This window comes from Macadamia integrifolia, chromosome 8 (assembly GCF_013358625.1).
Source record: "Macadamia integrifolia cultivar HAES 741 chromosome 8, SCU_Mint_v3, whole genome shotgun sequence".
Lineage (NCBI taxonomy): Eukaryota > Viridiplantae > Streptophyta > Magnoliopsida > Proteales > Proteaceae > Macadamia > Macadamia integrifolia.
The window spans coordinates 21,743,345-21,760,730 of NC_056564.1; the positions used below are offsets into that span (position 1 = coordinate 21,743,345).

The window sequence follows — 17,386 nt, forward strand, 5'->3', positions numbered from 1 at the left end:
TTTTCAGCCAGAACGCCAAATCGCCGCCTTGGCGACGCCATGACAACTATGGTGATAAGGCGGGCATAAAGCGTCGCTTTATTGACTAAAGCGTTCTTGTGTAATTTTTTTTATAAAACCAATGTATTTGGCTCAAATCCCAGTTGAATCCTATTACTCATATATTAAATAAATATTAAAGGTTCATATTCATACCAATGTAAGATATTCGTTAAGAAAACAAATCAATAAAGTGAATAAACTAAGTTCATCTTCATCAATCATCAATCATCATAACATATTAACATATAATATAAATACATAATTATGAAACAAAATTATAAATATAAAGAAAATAAGATAAAAAATACAAGTATTTATTATACTTACCTCTATGATGCCAAAATGAGTGCCTAAGCCCTAAGATCATCCACTACACTTCTACTCTTGTCAAAGAAGAATGAAGCTCACTGCTATGGGAGCAAGCTCACAGTTGCTGGAGCAAAATGGTCGCTTGGATCAGTGGTTCTTCCTTGTTCCTTGATTCCTTCTCAAAGCCCCTTCTTAAAACCCTTGACAAAATCCAAACCTTGTTTATGAATCATGTTTTTGTTTTGTTTGTTTTGGTTATTTTTGGTGGAGTAAAGCTGATCCCATACATCTCAAGTGTTAACAAAACCATACACCTACCAATAAAAAATCTATATTTGGAATCTTCATCAAGTAATTTTAAAATGTGTTTAAAAAAAAAAAAAAAACCCATAAGGCACTACTTCACATAAGGCAGAGCACTGCCTTACCATCTATAGACTGCATCAGCGACACGGCGCTGGTAAGGCGACGCCTTAGCAGTTCCTTAAAAACTATGGACAACCATGATGGAGGGCGTCGGCTTTATGGAGGGTAACAACATAGTGGTTGCCTTCCGAACATAGATGGCAGCTTGACAGGCTGTTGGTCATGCAGTCGGCAGCAAATCGACGTTAGCCTAGAGAGCCAGGCACTTCAGGCGGTGGCTGGCCTTGCGAGCCTGGCTGGCGACCAAGGGGCGATGGTGCAAGACGACGACTGGGGAGAGAGCAGGTGAACAAAATTGGAGGCATTGAGGTTGCTGGCTGAGTGGGAAACCAAATGAGCCTAGGTAGGCCGCTCCAAAGCAACGATCGTGGGAGATTCAAATAGGTTTTTTTTTTTAATTTATTTTTTTAACCTAAAACTTTGGAAATCCACTCAACTCTATAGGTTTTATTTTGGAGATTTCAATAAATTTTTTTTTATCAATTTCTCCATCAATTTTCCAACTTTTCTAGCCATCCATCTGTTCATGTTTTATCCATGTCTCACCTTCAAAATGCAAACCTAATTATTGTTTCTAGTTTTACCACAACAACAACAAACTAACCTTAACCCAACTTAATTGGGTCAGCTACATGGATCTTTACTCTCCAGTCGGCTCTATCAGAAGTCATACTTTAGGACAAGACCTAAACAATGTATGCCATTCTTCACTATTCTGCTATGGTCATTTTAAGTCAGCCCCTAGCTGTTTTAGCTCCTTTAATTGGAATCAGATCACTCCTCCTTATTAGGGCATCCCTTGGCCTCTATTGGACATGGCCATATCACCTCAAATGACTTTCTCAGAGCTTGTCATTGATTGGGGAAACTCCCAAATCAACTTTAAAATGTTCATTCCTTAGTCCTTACTTTATCATTCCTAGTTTTGCCTCACATCCATCTTAATATCCTCTTCTTTGCTACACAACTTCTTTATAGGACACTTCTCAACTGCCCAACATTCCGCCCCATACAATATAGCTAGTTGTACAACAGTCCTATAGAAATTTTTCTTGAGTTTTAAAGGGATACGTTGGTCACACAACACTTCGGATGCACCTCTCCACTTCATCTATCCCATTTTAATTCTATGTAAAATATCATCCTTTGTCAGTTTCTTTTTTTATGGTTGACCCTAGATATCTGAAATAGTCACTATGTGGTATCTCTCTCTCTTCAATTTTCGCTGTATCGTTATCCATCATAGTGTGACTAAAGTTACACATCATATACTCTGTCTTTGATCTATTAATCTTAAAACTTATTTTTTTCTAAAATTGATCTCCATAGCTCCAACTTAGTGTTATAATTGTTTTTGTCTTATCTACCAAAACGATATCATCAGCAAAGAGCATACACCACGGGACCTCATCTTGGATGCTTTTGGTTAAATCATCCATGATAAGCGCAAACAAATAAGGGCTTAAGGCAGATCCCTGATGTAACCTAATTGTAATTGGGAATTCATTGCCTTGACCTCCCACAGATCTCACACTAGTCACCACACCTTTATACATCTAATTATATTCACATATTTACTTGGCACCTCTCTCTTCACTAGAACATATCAGATTAAATATCTTGGGACTCTGTCGTAGGCTTTTTCTAAGTCAATAAAGACCATAAGGAGATCTTTCTTGTAGGCTTTATGTCTTTCCATGAGCCTCCTCAGTAGGTAAATAGCTTTTGTTGTGGATTAACTTGGCATAAAACCAAATTGATTATCCGAGATATAAGTCTCTCTTTTCATCTAGGCTTCAATAACCTTCTCCCACATTTTCATAGTATGACTCATTAGTTTTATGCTGCTATAGTTATTGTAGCTCTGAATGTTTCCTATTTTTGTATATCGGAACTACAATGCTTCTCCTCCCTTCATTTGGAATTTTCCTTGTGTTCATAATCTTGGTAAACAAATTGGTTAACACATATTCCTAGGCTCTTCCACACTTCTATCGGGACCTCATCTGGTCTTGGTGTCTTGCCTACTTTCATCTTTCTTAAGGCTTCTTTGACTTCCGCCTTCTAACCTTTCATATATATATATATATATATGACATGTGGTATCTTGATGCATAATGCTATCTTCCGGGTCATTCCTATTCGAACTATCTCCATTTAGTTGGTCACAAATATATTCATCCCATCTTTTCATAATGTTCTCATCCCTAAGCAGTGGTCTTCCATCAGCACTTTTGATATATCTCACATGGTTGAAATCGCTACTTTTCCTTTCTTTCATTTTAGCTATCTTACATATAGCTTTTCCCCCTTCTTTTGTGTTTACATTAATGTATAGATCTTTATATTTCTTAGCCCTAGCTATCCCCACAATCTTCTTAGCTTCTTTTCTGGCAGCATTATACCTCATGTTTCTAATTTTACCATGAACCATTATTTCTTGCTTGCAATACCTGTATTCATATATCTTTCATTCTTACCAACCCATTCCTCTATAATTCAATCCCTAATTTTGCCAAAACTTGAGCTTTTTTGATCCTTACAGCTTGTTTAATGTCCCTAGTTGGATCTTCTGGATCTCATCTTCCTTGAACATTTTATTATTTATATTGATAGCATCTAGTAGTTTATCTCTTTCAGGAAATTACAACATATAAAGAATGAGATTGTTGCTTCTCATGTTCCTTATTTTCTTCAACCAATTCTCCATTGATTGCAACTCTATGCCAACATATAAAGAATGATATTGTTGCTTTTCATTTTCCTTATTTTCTTCAACCAATTCTCCATTGAATTGCAACTCTATGCCTGATTATTGTCATTGGCTGTGGTGTCAAATAATTTCATGTAATCATTTAATTAGGACAGTAATTCAAGTGGCTCACAAGTAATTAGTTCAGATACTTATTTTCCTTTAATTTCAAGGTAATAAAATCAGAAGCGAAATGAGTACCAGCACCATCTATCCCACAGTCAGAATTATGTCCACTTATCAGTCGCAATTCCACAGCCAGCAAGCAGTCACAAAATAGTAATTAAGGTGGGAAAGAGAAAACAGAGAAAAAGATAACTAGATGGGCTTCAACTTATCCAGAGTTGAGTACATGCAGCAACAAGCACCAGCCACAGAAATGGCAAAGAACAGAAACAACTCCTATTCGGTTCCCTAAAGTGATCTCAGCACACCAATGCCCACTTGGGCTGTCCTTTGATCTTCTTCTGACATTCCAGTATGGTCCTTTTTTTTTTTTCAACTTCACTTCCTGATGTAAGGAAGACTACAGATGGTAATCAACCCCATATAATAGTTACAATAGGCTCCAAACAATAAACAAATAGTAGACTCAAATGTGGATAGAAGTATACTGAGTAAATAAAACACAAATTAGGTCAAAATTGGGGTAACCTGTATCTCGCAAAGCAGGGCACAGATGAACCTGCATTTTGGATTGAATGAAAGGCCTATGTAGGAGGTCAAATTCTGCTGGCTGACTTGTGAGACATGATTTTTCTTGAACTAGGGCTTGAAAAAGGAACTTTTGGGATAAAACTCACTGCCGCAACTACAGGCCTTGGATGGCCTTCCAAGGCTGGTCAAAGGTTGCTCCTAGTGGATTGATCAAGTCCTCAAAAGCCTGCTGTGATCAGGTTACAGATCTGGGAAAATCAGGCTTCGAACCACTTCTCAGAAAATCTGGGAAATCTGATTTCGATGGAGGAATATTGGTGTCTCTTGATCAGCAACCGTAGAGGGTCTTCAAGCAGCTTCTGTGGGGTTTGAGCAGTAGGAATACCTCTCTGAAATAGAAGAACAGTAAAGGGAAACAATGGAGATCGATGGATAGTTGTGGGTGGGGGTAGGCTATCTCAGTCTTTGGCCTCTCACCCACAGCTATCTCAGCTGTTGACACAATCTCTCAGTTTTTGGGAGCAAACAAGCTCCAATTTCATTCAATAAACTTTGTTCAATTCTTACAGCAAATACATGCATAGTTTAGGTCTTGACTCAAGTATGACCTCGAATAGAGCTGTTAGGAGGGTAAGGATCCATGTAGCTGACCCCATATAGGTGGCATATTGTTGAGTTATTGTTGTTGTTCCGATGTTCTCTTCTTATTATTTTTCTTTTATTTTTGGTTTGCTCGGATCCATGTGGTCGACCCCATTTAGTTGGGATAAGGCCGAGTTTGATGTTTGTTGTTCATGTCATCTGCTCTTATCATCAGCAACATATTTGGTTGTGGTTTGCAGTAACGAGATTGTTACTTGTGGTTCCCTGCAACCTTATGCTGTTAGTTGTGGTTCGAAGCTACATTGTGCTGTTACTTGTGTTTCGCAACTACCTTATGTTGTTATTAGCGGTTCACAGCAACTTATGCTACACTTATATTTGTCTTTTTTGTGAAGATTAATACTTACCTTCCTTGTGAAGGGCTTATGATGTTGTCGTTGCTGCTATGATATTTTTGGCTTGCGGTTGGTGTTCTCTATTGCTTATTTTGCTCGTTGCTGTCTGGATTTTTTCGACATGAAGATTTTTCTCCACTACCGTGCTGATGGCTGATGTGCTTATGAATTATAATATTATTGTGATGGGAATGTTTTGTTGTTGGTCACGGGCTTCTACAACTGATATATCCATCAAGTTTGGTTTTGTTGGTTATATCTATCTTTGTTGTTACAAGAAGAAGCCTACACGATATATATATATATATATAGCTTGAGGGAGAGTGTTCTAGTGTACGGTGAGAGGGAGTTGTATCATGAAAGCGAGTGGGAGTCTTTGTTATGTCGATAAAGTTAGTTTGTGATTCGTCTAGTTAAGTCATTGTTATTTAAGATTATTTACTTTATTGGTTCTTTACTTTGGTTTTAATTTGACTCTAAGTAGTTTGCCAGTTTTAATACAAGTTGTGGTCCTATTTGTTGGCACGTCGCCAAGGCGAACCAAGGCGGTGGATAGCTGCCTAAGTGCTTAGGCGGCAAGTCAACCTCCTTAACTCGAACAAGGCGACCAAGTGTTATTTTTTTATAGGTCTCAAATCCTTTATATTTGTGCTTATAGATTGGACCCAATACAATAGAAAACTCAAAAATATTAAGCCCATGGCCCATATAACCCATAGGGGACTTGAATTAATTCTAACTTGAACCAATCTTGAACCACAGGTTCAGTTTGACCCAGAAAACTGAACCAAACCCCAAACAACTGGTTCTTCTTCTCCTTTTGCTGGAATTCTGCATCATTAAGACTTCCAAAAAGCTAAAAAACAGAATCTAGGAAGTTACTGAACGAATTTAATTTCTAATGACTGATTCTAAAACTCTTTTCAATTTGAACGAAAAAGTCGAACCTTCTATTGTCCCTAGTTACAAATATAGCAACTTTTATTCTAGCTTCTCTAATACAGAAAAAAGAAGAAGAAACGAATTAGAAGATCTAAAAGAAAACTGGATTTAACTCTTAATTGATCTGAAGTTCCTAGAATAATTGTCCTCCTACAACCTGAGATCCTTTGTCAGCAGGAACTTGGAACTGTCTTTCTTCTTCACTTCTTTGTGATGTTGCTGGCCTGATGCATACCACTTGATGCAGATCTGGGTTCCAAAGATAGAAATCGGATCACTTAGGGCCTACAAGAATTATAAAATATCTCAATTTAATGGTTGAGTGGTATTCTTGTAATTTCAGAAACACTTAAGCACTTAAAAGAGAGGAAAATAAATAGTAGGGCCAAACTGAAATAGAAAATTAGAAGAGGAGTGATGTAGATAAGTCACTTGAGTTTATTTTATTGCAAATAAGCCTTGGGTTGTGTTATGTATGTGTTGAGCCTTTGATCCCATGGGTTTTCTTTAATGGGCCTAAAATATGGGTAGAAGGTAAAAAAACGAGATTTAATTAATTAGTTTAGTTAGTTGCTATTTAATTCAATAAAGGCCCATTAAGCCATTGGTCGGTTGTAAAGTCCTATATGGACTATTAGTTAGTTAGTCCTACTCCATGTTGGAGTCATAAAGTCAAGTCCTAGTCTTATTTTAAATTCCTAGTTGTAGTAGGAGTGTCTAGTCCTATTGGGAAACTAGCTCTTAGTAGTAGTTTGATTGCTATTCTGCCCTCTATAAATAGAGGAGCCTGTGTACCTAGTCCTATTGGGAAACTAGCTCGTAGTAGTAGTTTAATTGCTATTCTGCCCTCTATAAATAGAGGAGCCTATGTACTTATAATTTCAGATTTGAATGAATGAATTATCGAGTGATTATTCTTTAGCTAAAAAACTGTTATTGAGAGGTGAGATGCCTAAACCTTTGAGGGGTGTGATACCCAAAACCTGAGGGGGTGAGATACCCATTTCTTTATTCTCTTTCACCCATCTCAACCCTCCATCGATTCTTCTTTTTCTATTTTTATTTTCTGTTTATTGTTATTAGAAGTTCAGACCTGTTAAAACATACAAAATTAGAATCAGCCAGCCAAAGAGTTCTTGTTCTTGAAGCCAATCGACCCTCATTGCTACCCAAGTTTGAGATCTGATCTTCAGATCCTTTAGAGGACTGGTTCTATACTCTTAAGAAGATCAATCGATCATCTATTGAAAGTTATCTGAAGAAGACAAGTTGCTGTTCCTGCAGAATTCTTCACATTCTCTCTCCTAGGTCTGAAAATCAAGAAAGCGCATAACTCCATAGCCACCTGTCAGAAGCCCTTCATAATTGGGGGTTTTTGTACCATCCCTAGGGACTATCTACACCCAAAAGTGCAGCTCAATCGGACTCTCATAGACTATGCCGCACCGTTTACTCTCCAGCTCTATAGAAGGTCTTTCTCTCTTCTATCGGGTTGGGTTTTGGGCTGGTTTTGCTCCTATATGGGTATTGTATCCTTGGGGGTTTATTTGATGGTATTATTTCTTTTTTTCTTGCTCCTATTTGTATTGTTTGGGGTTATAAACTGCGGAGTTAGTTACTTGTAATCTACTCCAGCATTAAGTAGGGGTAATTTGTAATTACTAAAGTAAGGAGGAAATAATAGAACACAATTTCCAGGATGGGGTTTTCTTGTAATTATAAATAACTGTCCTTACTTGTAATTTTAGAAAACCAGTATTTCTTCGATTTTAGGTCACAATTGAACTAAGAAACCAGCGGCAATAGGAGAAGGCTTGCGATGGAGAGAACTTCCTCCAGGTGCATGGATTCCGCCCAACATTTTTTGACGAAGCTTAAAAACCTGCTGGCCTCGTGATTCCGACAGAAAAATCCATCAAACAGCAAGCAAAAAATACGGAATCCTGCTATTCAGATCTGTCACATGGTACAGAACCAGGTCTGAACCTGGGTTCGATTCTCCTAATAGAAAGAACTATTGAGGCTAAGATTCTGGGGTAAATATCGCCCAAGGAGGGAGAGTCTTCGATCAAGAATTCAGTCCTAACTGGTCTACCCTGAGGGGGATCGATCAGCCTCTCTAGGAATATAACTATTGCCCAGAACAGAGTAATTTTCAGGTACGGGAAATAAACAGCAAGAAATAGGGAAAAGATTAGAGAAAAGAAGAACAGAGGAAAAAAAAGAGGAAGATGAAATAAAGAAGAAGATAAGAAGGGAAAAGAAGAGAACGAGATCAGGGAGGGGACAAAAGAGGAACACCGGCAGCCATGGTTCTCACCCAAAAGAAATCTTACAATTCTTTCAAAATCTTCAAAGCTTCAAATCTGTCTGTCACTAGTGTATTACATGGCTTATAAAAGAAAACTCAAAGCATCACAATGGTAACTAATTAAAAATGGAAACTAACCTATATAGAAGCTGAAACAAAATCCAAGCTAAATAAAATACCACAAAGTAATTTCTAAATCTAAAAAGGAAAGGAACCAAATCAAAAAATATTGTTTCTAAACCCATCGCCCAACTGCATCACTGCCTGCCTGTGGAATAGGATTACCTTTTGTTGGAATTAGTGTGGGTAACCTGCTCTAGAGGCTAGGCTTATCTTAGGACCTACTTGCTTCATACTTTGGGGCTTTGCTTTGCTTTCTTGGTCTTTCTTGGAATTTTTTTTTTGGGTTTGATAACTTGGAGACTGGTGAATGTAGCTTGAGACATTTATTTATTCATTTATTTCTGAGGTTGCTGAAAAATGTTTACCTATTTAGAAATATTATCTACGTGAGGAGATAGATGCTGAGCATAAAGATTTATTCTCCTTTGGTCTTGTTTCTGAGTGTTGCCTCTGTTTAGTGGCTTAGAATGTTTAAGAACTGATTGGTTCTCCTGTAACTGAAATTATTCGTTGATAAGGTCTCCAGGAAGAATGATTACCTCTAACTGATTTGAAAAGGGAAGTAGAATGAAGCTCCCTCCTTTTCTGTTAGTAAAATGTGCATAAATGACAAATGGTTATTTATTTTGATATAGGTTTACAGAATCAATTTATTGAACTTTTTATTGGTGCTTGATTGGTGTCTTGCATTCCCTCAATTTGGCGTTCATGACATAATGTTACACTGTGAGGTTTGGTCTTTGGAGGTTTTTTGTCATTTTATCTTAAGGTCTGGGCTGTTAGCTATTTTATGGGGCTAAACTTGAATGCGATAATTTTTCAATGTGAGTTCTCTAGCTCTTTTGGTATCATTGGCATACTGAAGTTGTAGCTTTTAGTTGCATCTTGTGTTTTAACATTGAAGAAGTGCTCAGGACTAATCACTAGATGATGAAGTACGCTACCTGTAGATAGATTAATGGGCAGCAAGACACAGGACAGTATCACAATGGTAGGAAGAATGAAACAAACAGAAACAGTATATAAGAGACTCAAAATAACTTGACAACCAGCGCTTGGATGTGAAATCACTAGATGATGAAGTACACTAACCTGTAGATAGATTAATGGGCAGCAAGACACTGGACAGTATCACAATGATAGGAAGAATGAAACAAACAGAACAGAATATAAGAGTCTCAAAACAACTTGACAACCAGCAGTCCAGCACTTGGATGTGAAATCTGGTTGAATAGGGTAGAGATCCTGCTGAATATACACGCCAAAAATGGGGTTGATCCAATGGTTAAATCTGCAGAAATTGTGAAGGTAGAAATTAGTAACAAAGGAAAACAGAATTTAGAAAGCATAGGAGAGAAGCTGTATTAAGATCTTGAATTTTGATGAACTCCAAACTCTGGTCAAATGGAGCCCTAATAGAGGTAACTCCTAAAAATGTGGGATCCAACTAATGGGTAGATGGGCAGCAACAGATAGGCGAACTGAAACCAAAAATTAAGAAAGAAACAGGAACCTTAGGGTGGAAAACTGAGTAGAAAACCTGCAGGAAAGTGATTAATAAATAGACATTGCAAAGGTAAGAATAAACCACAAAAAGGGATTAGAAGTTACCTAATGACATCCATGGTAGGAGGAATAATGGTTGCTGGAACCAACAGAACAGTGAAGTAGAAGAAGAAAGAGTGAAGAAAAAGATGAGAGAAGGAAGGGGGGATATGACTTGTTATCACCACCAATCAGCTTAGGTTTCACCACCTGGAAACCTGCAACTGAGTCACCACAACAGCCATTCTTGATGTAAGACTAGAACATGAAGGACCTAATCCCATGCAGGATCTCAAAAATCTGGTTGAATAGTGAGAAATATGAGATCTCACAAACCATAGCTCAGATGGAGCTGAAACTTGGAGTAGATGAAGGTCCTATATGGATCAACAAGCTCTCAAAAGGTTAGACAATTCCTTGAATTGAGAGTGATGCTATTGACATGAATTAGGAAAGACAACTTTCGATATCTTGAGATTTCAGCCTCCGATGAACCTCAAATTTGGAGCAAAGGTCCCTTGTGTGATGCCCGACTATCCTTCAGAAGATGTGCCTCAATTGATGGTTGGTTGGGAAGTTATGATTGAAGAATGAAAAGGGAAACTTTATGGAAGTTCTGCAGTAGCAGCTTTTGATATCTTGAAATTTCAGCCTCCTGCGAACCACTAATTTGGAGCAAGGGTCCCTCGTGTGATGCCCAACTATCCTTCAAAAGATGAGCGCCAACTGATGGCTGGTTGGGAAGTTATGCTTGAAAAATGAAAAATGAAAGTTTATGGAAGTTCTGCAGTAGCAGCAGCTACAGGCCTAGGTTGGCCTTCAAACTAGTGTGAAGGTAGCCCTTGGGGGCCTCAAAAAACCCTAAAAGGGTTTAGCTAATGGCTGGCTGGGCTGGGAGATATTGAAGAAATCGACCAGGCTTCAAAACCCTGGCAGCTCCACTTGATTCTGTCCTCTTAAGCTGATTATGATATATGAACTGTTGGTGGGCTTTAGATCTTCAAATAGTCTTGCAATAGGCTCATTAACACTCGCACAAATTGAAACAAAGAAGAAAACAGAAGGAAGAAAACAGAATCGATGGAGGGTTGAGAAGGGGGGAGAAGAATTAGGGAATGGGCATCTCACCCCCCTCAGGTTTTTTTGCATTTCACCCCTCAAGGTAACAGCTATCTCAACCATGAGTAAACACTTATATTCATAAACTTCAATCTCTATTTTCATTATGATCAATGGGCTTTAAATAGCCTTACAAAACTTGGACTTAAAGAATTAACAGAAAGGAAATTAATGGACTGAAATAAGACTTTTAATAGTGTCTAACTTGCTAACCAAGTTTTAACCAAATTAGAAACTGACAAGCCATTAAAAAAAAGGAAACTAGCCTAAGTTACAGAATAGAAGCTTCTTTACTAACAAAAAAGGAGACTAACTTGGAAAATCAAAATAGAAACTAAGTCCTATGCTGGAACTCTTATCTTGAAGCTTCTTTTCAACAATAAGGGACAGCTGTATGGATCTTCCAGAAATCTTCATTGAACAAAATCTGCAGGAGTGAATTGAACAGTAACTCGTGAACAATGTTTCCAGCTTTCCTTTTGGGCTGGTTAGGTGGGACCAAGGTGGGGGCTAGCTGGTCCAACATTGGACTTGGTTCGATGGGGCCAGCAGCCCCGTTCTTGTGCGACTTTGACTATTTATTTATAATAATCAAACCAACCACTACAAGATAGTAACCCTCCTTTGTATGGGGCTTATTTGTTGCCAAGCTACTTAGGATCTTCTAGAAGAAGTTCCAATGCTATTACAAAGAAATAGGAACTTGCTAAATTAGAAGGGACGCGTAGTTGCCATTGCTATAACTAAGAGTCTACTACAAAAAATAGGAATTGAATCACAATGGAGACTAAATAATTAGTAACTAGGATACCTTATAGCAACTCCACATATGGCAGCGACATGGGCCCACACAATCAGCCAAAAAAATATCCTCCAATGCTGCTGGCTGCTGGCTGCTGGCTGCTGGCTGCTGGCTGCTGGCTACTGGCTACACATGGGCAGAGTATGGACTCTTTATGGGCTTAAGTTTAACAAGCATACTTGGGCCTTACTATAACTTAGGTCGTGGCCTAAACGTGGGCTGGTTATAACTCAAGTCTTTGTGCCTAATTATGGGCCCTGACTGGGCTGGCCTTTCTTCCTCCTTGAGTACACCCTTAGCTCTGCATCACTAGATCCCTAGTTCTCTAGGTGTCACCTAGGCATCATGCTTATTGGCCTGCTACTTCTTTTTCCTTGGAGGGGTCATTGAGTATTGTACTTTTTTTTTTTTAACTCATCACAGTCCTTTTTTCTTGATAGTTGCATACATTTTTTTATTGGCTGGAGTGTAATTGTTTCAGATGGCACAGCTTTCGTAAAGTAGGTGATTGGTGATCCTCTTCATCATATTCTCTGAAACCTTTGGTTACATCCTTTTATTGGCTGGAGTGTAATTGTCTCAGATGGCACAGCTTTCGTAAAGTAGGAGATTGATGATCCTCTTCATCATATTCTCTGAAACCTTTGGTTGCATCCTTTTATTGGCTGGAGTGTAATTGTTTCAGATGGCACAGCTTTCGTAAAGTAGGAGATTGGAGATCCCCTTCATCATATTCTCTGAAACCTTTTTACCAAAGGTTACGACGATATTGGCATGCTAGAAAATGGGGTAGCAGGATTTGGGTTCAAAGATATTTTAATGGGTTTTCTACCAATCATTTCGAGGCCATGTCCAAATCTTGTCAGTGTTCATCTTATTGTACCATATAGCTTCTCATTTATTTCATTACTAACGCTGCTGTATTGATTATCGAATCCTGAAGTTGTTCTTTTCAACCTCCATTGTCACTTCTTCTTAAACAGGTTTTGTTCTCTAAAGTCTGACCCCTCCCCCCACCCTGAAAAGAAAATGTTTTGTTCCTTAAAATTTTACTGGAAGTGCAGGTCCTGTTATTATTCTAGAAATAACCATAGTATGGTCAGTTTTTCATGGGCAGTCCTGTCATAGAAATTCCCAATAGCAACCAACACCCCCTTTATGAGAGAGAGAAAAGAAAAAGAAGTGTTGTATGGCATACACCTTGAGTTCAATATGTCCCAAAAAGGATTTGTGCAAACATAAGGGGTTAAAGAGGATTCACCTATTCTACAAACCCCCCCTTTCCCAAAAATAAGGGGGATGGGGGAGAAGGATGATTTAGTAAGTTAATTTTAGTATTTTAAGTCATGTGAAATCTGTTTGAGTATTGTTGCCTACAAAATTTTGGAATTTCATGTGCTCAAAATCTTGTTTGATTGACTAGGTTGATGGTTATTGTTGTTTATTCCAAATATCCTTTTATCAGTTTCATTAGCAAGGAACTTTCATGAAGGTTGCCAAATGATACATGAACTAGTGTAGGAGAATCTATTGTGCCATGACTATTTTGAAATCTCATCCATTTGCAAATGAAATGAAGATATCAGGAAACTAATGGCTGCTTTTATAGATGTGGTTTTGTCCCTTCCCTATATTGGAACTGATGGAAACTATATTTATTTATTCAGCATATCCAAACAGAATCCAAACTGGTGCTAATGTACAGGTAGAACTATTCTGAACAGTTGTTTCTTTTTATAGTTCTTATTTTACCTTGCAATATGAGTCCCCACTCCCAATTGCTCTTTTTTGTTATCTAAATCTTGAAATTTTGGTTGAGTGGGTGCAGAATATAGATTGGCGAGAACGACTGGCGATGCAACATGTAAAATCCATTTTTTCGAAGGAGGCAAGTGGGAGTATATGCCATTTCTAACCAAGTTTGTTTAGGGGATGCATTTTTTATTAGTTACCATTTCACTAATTATAATTTTTTAATGAGGGTCAGATCCTACTTAAATAATGGTGACAGGTCATTGACACCATTAAAGCAAGCATAGATGACATGGCACCATGGAGCCTTGATTTTGTTAGGAAAAACTCTTTGTCTTCTTCATGGAAAGTTGTGGGGATGGAGAAATCTGACCAGAATAATGCTACTTTTACAGAGGTAAATGATGGTTAGGCTAAGCTTAGTGCTTTTGTGCTAATTGCATAGATCAACTCTCTCATTCAATAAGCAAGTCAAGTTACAGCTTTTGATACTTTCCTGTGCTTTTTGTTGTTGCCGTTGAAGCCAAACCAAATAGTTACAAACATAGAACGAGAAACTCCTCGAGTCAAACCAAGAATTGTTGCTATAGGTATTTATTTGTATGTTGGGGATCATTTGCCTTTTCCTCTATCTACTTGATGATGGCATTCATTGATACTTCTTTTGATGCAGATGATAATGCTCAACTTCTTGATACACCTGAAAAACTAGCCCGAAGGGTAAATATCTGCTTTAGAGTGTCCCCAGCTGTGATTATTATTTTTTGGATTTGATTTTACTCCAGACCGGGAGAAATGAGATATAAATACAGATGTTTGGCGTTTACAGATTTCTCTAGTGGCTTATGGCTAAATTTCTATTCCATGATTTTTTTTGCATTTGTTTTTTATTAGTTTAAGCTTAATGCAGCGATTGAGAGAAAAAAGGCGTGAAAAACAGGCAGATGAGTTAGTTCACCAAGATGACGGAGCAATTGTTAAGCTAGAAAATGCTGCCATTGAACGCTCAAAAGCTGTTGACTCTTCAGTCTTGGGTAAGTACAGCATATGGAGGAAAGAAAATGAGAATGAGAACTCTGATTCAACAGTACGCTTGATGCGAGATCAAATGATTATGGCTAGGGTATATGCAAACATTGCAAAGATGAAAAACAAGCTTAACCTATACCAGGAGCTTTTGGCAAGGCTCAAAGAAAGCCAACATGCCCTTGGAGAGGCCAATGCTGATGCAGATCTGAGCCGCAGGTATTTACAGTTTCAAGGTGCATTCTCTCTTAAAATGGTTATTTGTATTTGTGGTTCCAAGCATTCCTGTCCTCCGTGTACGCTTTTCCATTGCATTTTTTTTTTTAATTAATTTTTTTAATTTCTAGTGCACCTGAGAAAATCAAAGCCATGGGTCAAGTCCTGTCTAAAGTACGAGATCAGCTCTATGACTGCAAATTGGTAACTGGAAAGCTGAGAGCAATGCTTCAATCAGCTGATGAACAGGTGAGGAGCTTGAAGAAGCAGAGCACATTCCTAAGCCAATTAGCAGCAAAGACAATTCCGAATGGGATCCACTGCCTGTCAATGCGTTTAACGATAGGCTACTATCTCCTTCCACCTGAGAAGAGAAAGTTCCCGAGGAGTGAGAATTTGGAAAATCCAAAACTTCACCACTATGCTCTTTTCTCTGACAATGTCCTAGCTGCATCAGTTGTTGTCAACTCAACCATCATGAATGCCAAGGTGAATCAATTGAATCTTTCTTAGATTTAATAATACAATGGGCCTGAGTTCTGCTTTTATGTTAGGATTTGAAATACTTCCAGGACGTGACTCCATTATGTTATGGTTTCTTTATCAACACTGGTTTCCTTACTAAATAAATGCTTCTTTTATGGATTTTAGGAACCTGAGAAGCACGTATTCCATCTGGTGACTGATAAGCTGAACTTTGGAGCCATGAATATGTGGTTTCTGTTGAACCCACCTGGAAAAGCCACCATCCATGTTGAAAATGTTGATGACTTCAAATGGTTGAACTCATCCTACTGTCCAGTTCTCCGTCAACTTGAGTCGGCTGCCATGAAACAGTACTATTTCCAGGCAGCTCATCCGACAACTATCTCAGCTGGTTCTTCAAATCTGAAATACAGGAATCCAAAATATCTTTCCATGCTGAACCACCTGAGATTCTACCTTCCACAAGTTTATCCCAAGTTGGATAAGATCCTTTTTCTCGATGATGACATTGTTGTCCAGAAAGACTTGACTGGGTTGTGGTCAGTGGATCTCCGTGGGAAAGTAAATGGAGCAGTTGAAACCTGTGGTGAAAGCTTTCACCGCTTTGACAAGTATCTCAATTTCTCTAATCCCCATATTGCGAGGAACTTCGATCCTAACGCATGTGGGTGGGCATATGGGATGAATATTTTTGATCTGAAGGAATGGAAGAAGAGGGATATAACTGGGATCTACCACAAGTGGCAGAATATGGTGAGTTTACTTGACCTTGCTATCAGTTGCATGTTTATTGCTACATTGCCATATACACTGATAAATGCTTGCATGCTTATGCTTTACATGGTCTGACAAATCTCTTCTGGTCTCTTCTGGTTCATTTCCTTGTATGTATTAGAATGAAAATAGGGAGCTGTGGAAGCTTGGAACATTGCCCCCAGGTTTGATTACGTTCTATCGGTTGATACATCCACTGAACAAATCATGGCATGTGCTTGGGCTAGGGTATAACCCAAGCATTGCTCGTAGAGAGATTGATAATGCAGCGGTTATCCACTATAATGGGAACATGAAGCCATGGCTAGAGCTGGCCATGACCAAGTATAGATCATATTGGACAAAGTATATTAAGTATGACCATCCATACATATACAGCTGCAAGCTCCTTGAATGATTGGAGAGATGGAGGAAGCCAAATGGGTTACATAGTAAACACACCAGCGAGACACCTATCTCTTGCTCCAACGAAAGATCTGTTGGATTGAAATGCATGAACGAGAGCATGTCTGCTGTCTATCTTCTATGCTGCACATATTTGTTCACCTTACTCCATAGTTATTCTTCTACTGTTAAATTCACATTTATTCATTTTCCTAGTAAGAAATTGATGGTGTCTTCTCCGGAGCAGAGTGAACAGTTTGTGCTTAGCCCCATTATACTTTCCTATTCGGGTAATTTGGCTTGGACTAAAAATCACTGTGTTGGGAGTCCATCAAGCAGCATCATCTGGGCCAAAAATTGTGATTAGTCCATATTCCCAGGATTCATTCCTCTTTTCCTTTGTCAAGGGTCATTGAATCAGGCTTCGGAGTATGTCAAGAGTGTTGAACGCTTTTTTTTAAATATGGTCCAGATGTTGAGCCCGAAATGCTCGTCAAATGATAAAAGACCAAAATAACTTTGGCATTCTCAAGTTTGGTTTGGTAGGCATTCTTGGAATACATTCTAAGTTGATTTCACATTGGAAAGCTGTGTTTGGTATGCATTCTACGTCAACACACCCCAGTGTAAGTGATTCTTTCAGGACATTAAATGATTTTTAACAGGGGCCCATGGGATTGTTCACCCACCAATAGGAAACAGCTAGTGCTCTTTGTTCTATG

At 38.4% G+C, this 17,386-nt stretch overlaps 1 protein-coding gene across 1 annotated transcript; it reads left to right on the forward strand.

Annotated features, from left to right (window-relative positions):
* Positions 1-13,616: 13,616 nt before the first annotated feature.
* On the forward strand, positions 13,617-16,994 carry LOC122087393 (polygalacturonate 4-alpha-galacturonosyltransferase-like). Its single transcript, XM_042656506.1, has 9 exons — positions 13,617-13,731; positions 13,855-13,914; positions 14,038-14,175; positions 14,302-14,368; positions 14,452-14,498; positions 14,689-15,023; positions 15,152-15,509; positions 15,672-16,259; positions 16,402-16,994. Exons 1-9 carry the CDS (start codon positions 13,636-13,638, stop codon positions 16,675-16,677), a joined length of 1,965 nt encoding a protein of 654 aa, XP_042512440.1. The 5' UTR covers positions 13,617-13,635; the 3' UTR covers positions 16,678-16,994.
* The last annotated feature ends 392 nt before the right edge of the window (positions 16,995-17,386 follow it).

Bases quoted from the DNA above. Each gene is read 5' to 3' on its own strand.
- LOC122087393 (XM_042656506.1), top strand. From the start codon at position 13,636: ATGTGGTTTTGTCCCTTCCCTATATTGGAACTGATGGAAACTATATTT. The intron at 13,732-13,854 runs GTAGAACTATTC...GAGTGGGTGCAG, and splicing joins AAACTGGTGCTAATGTACAG to AATATAGATTGGCGAGAACG. The intron at 15,510-15,671 runs GTGAATCAATTG...TATGGATTTTAG, and splicing joins CAACCATCATGAATGCCAAG to GAACCTGAGAAGCACGTATT.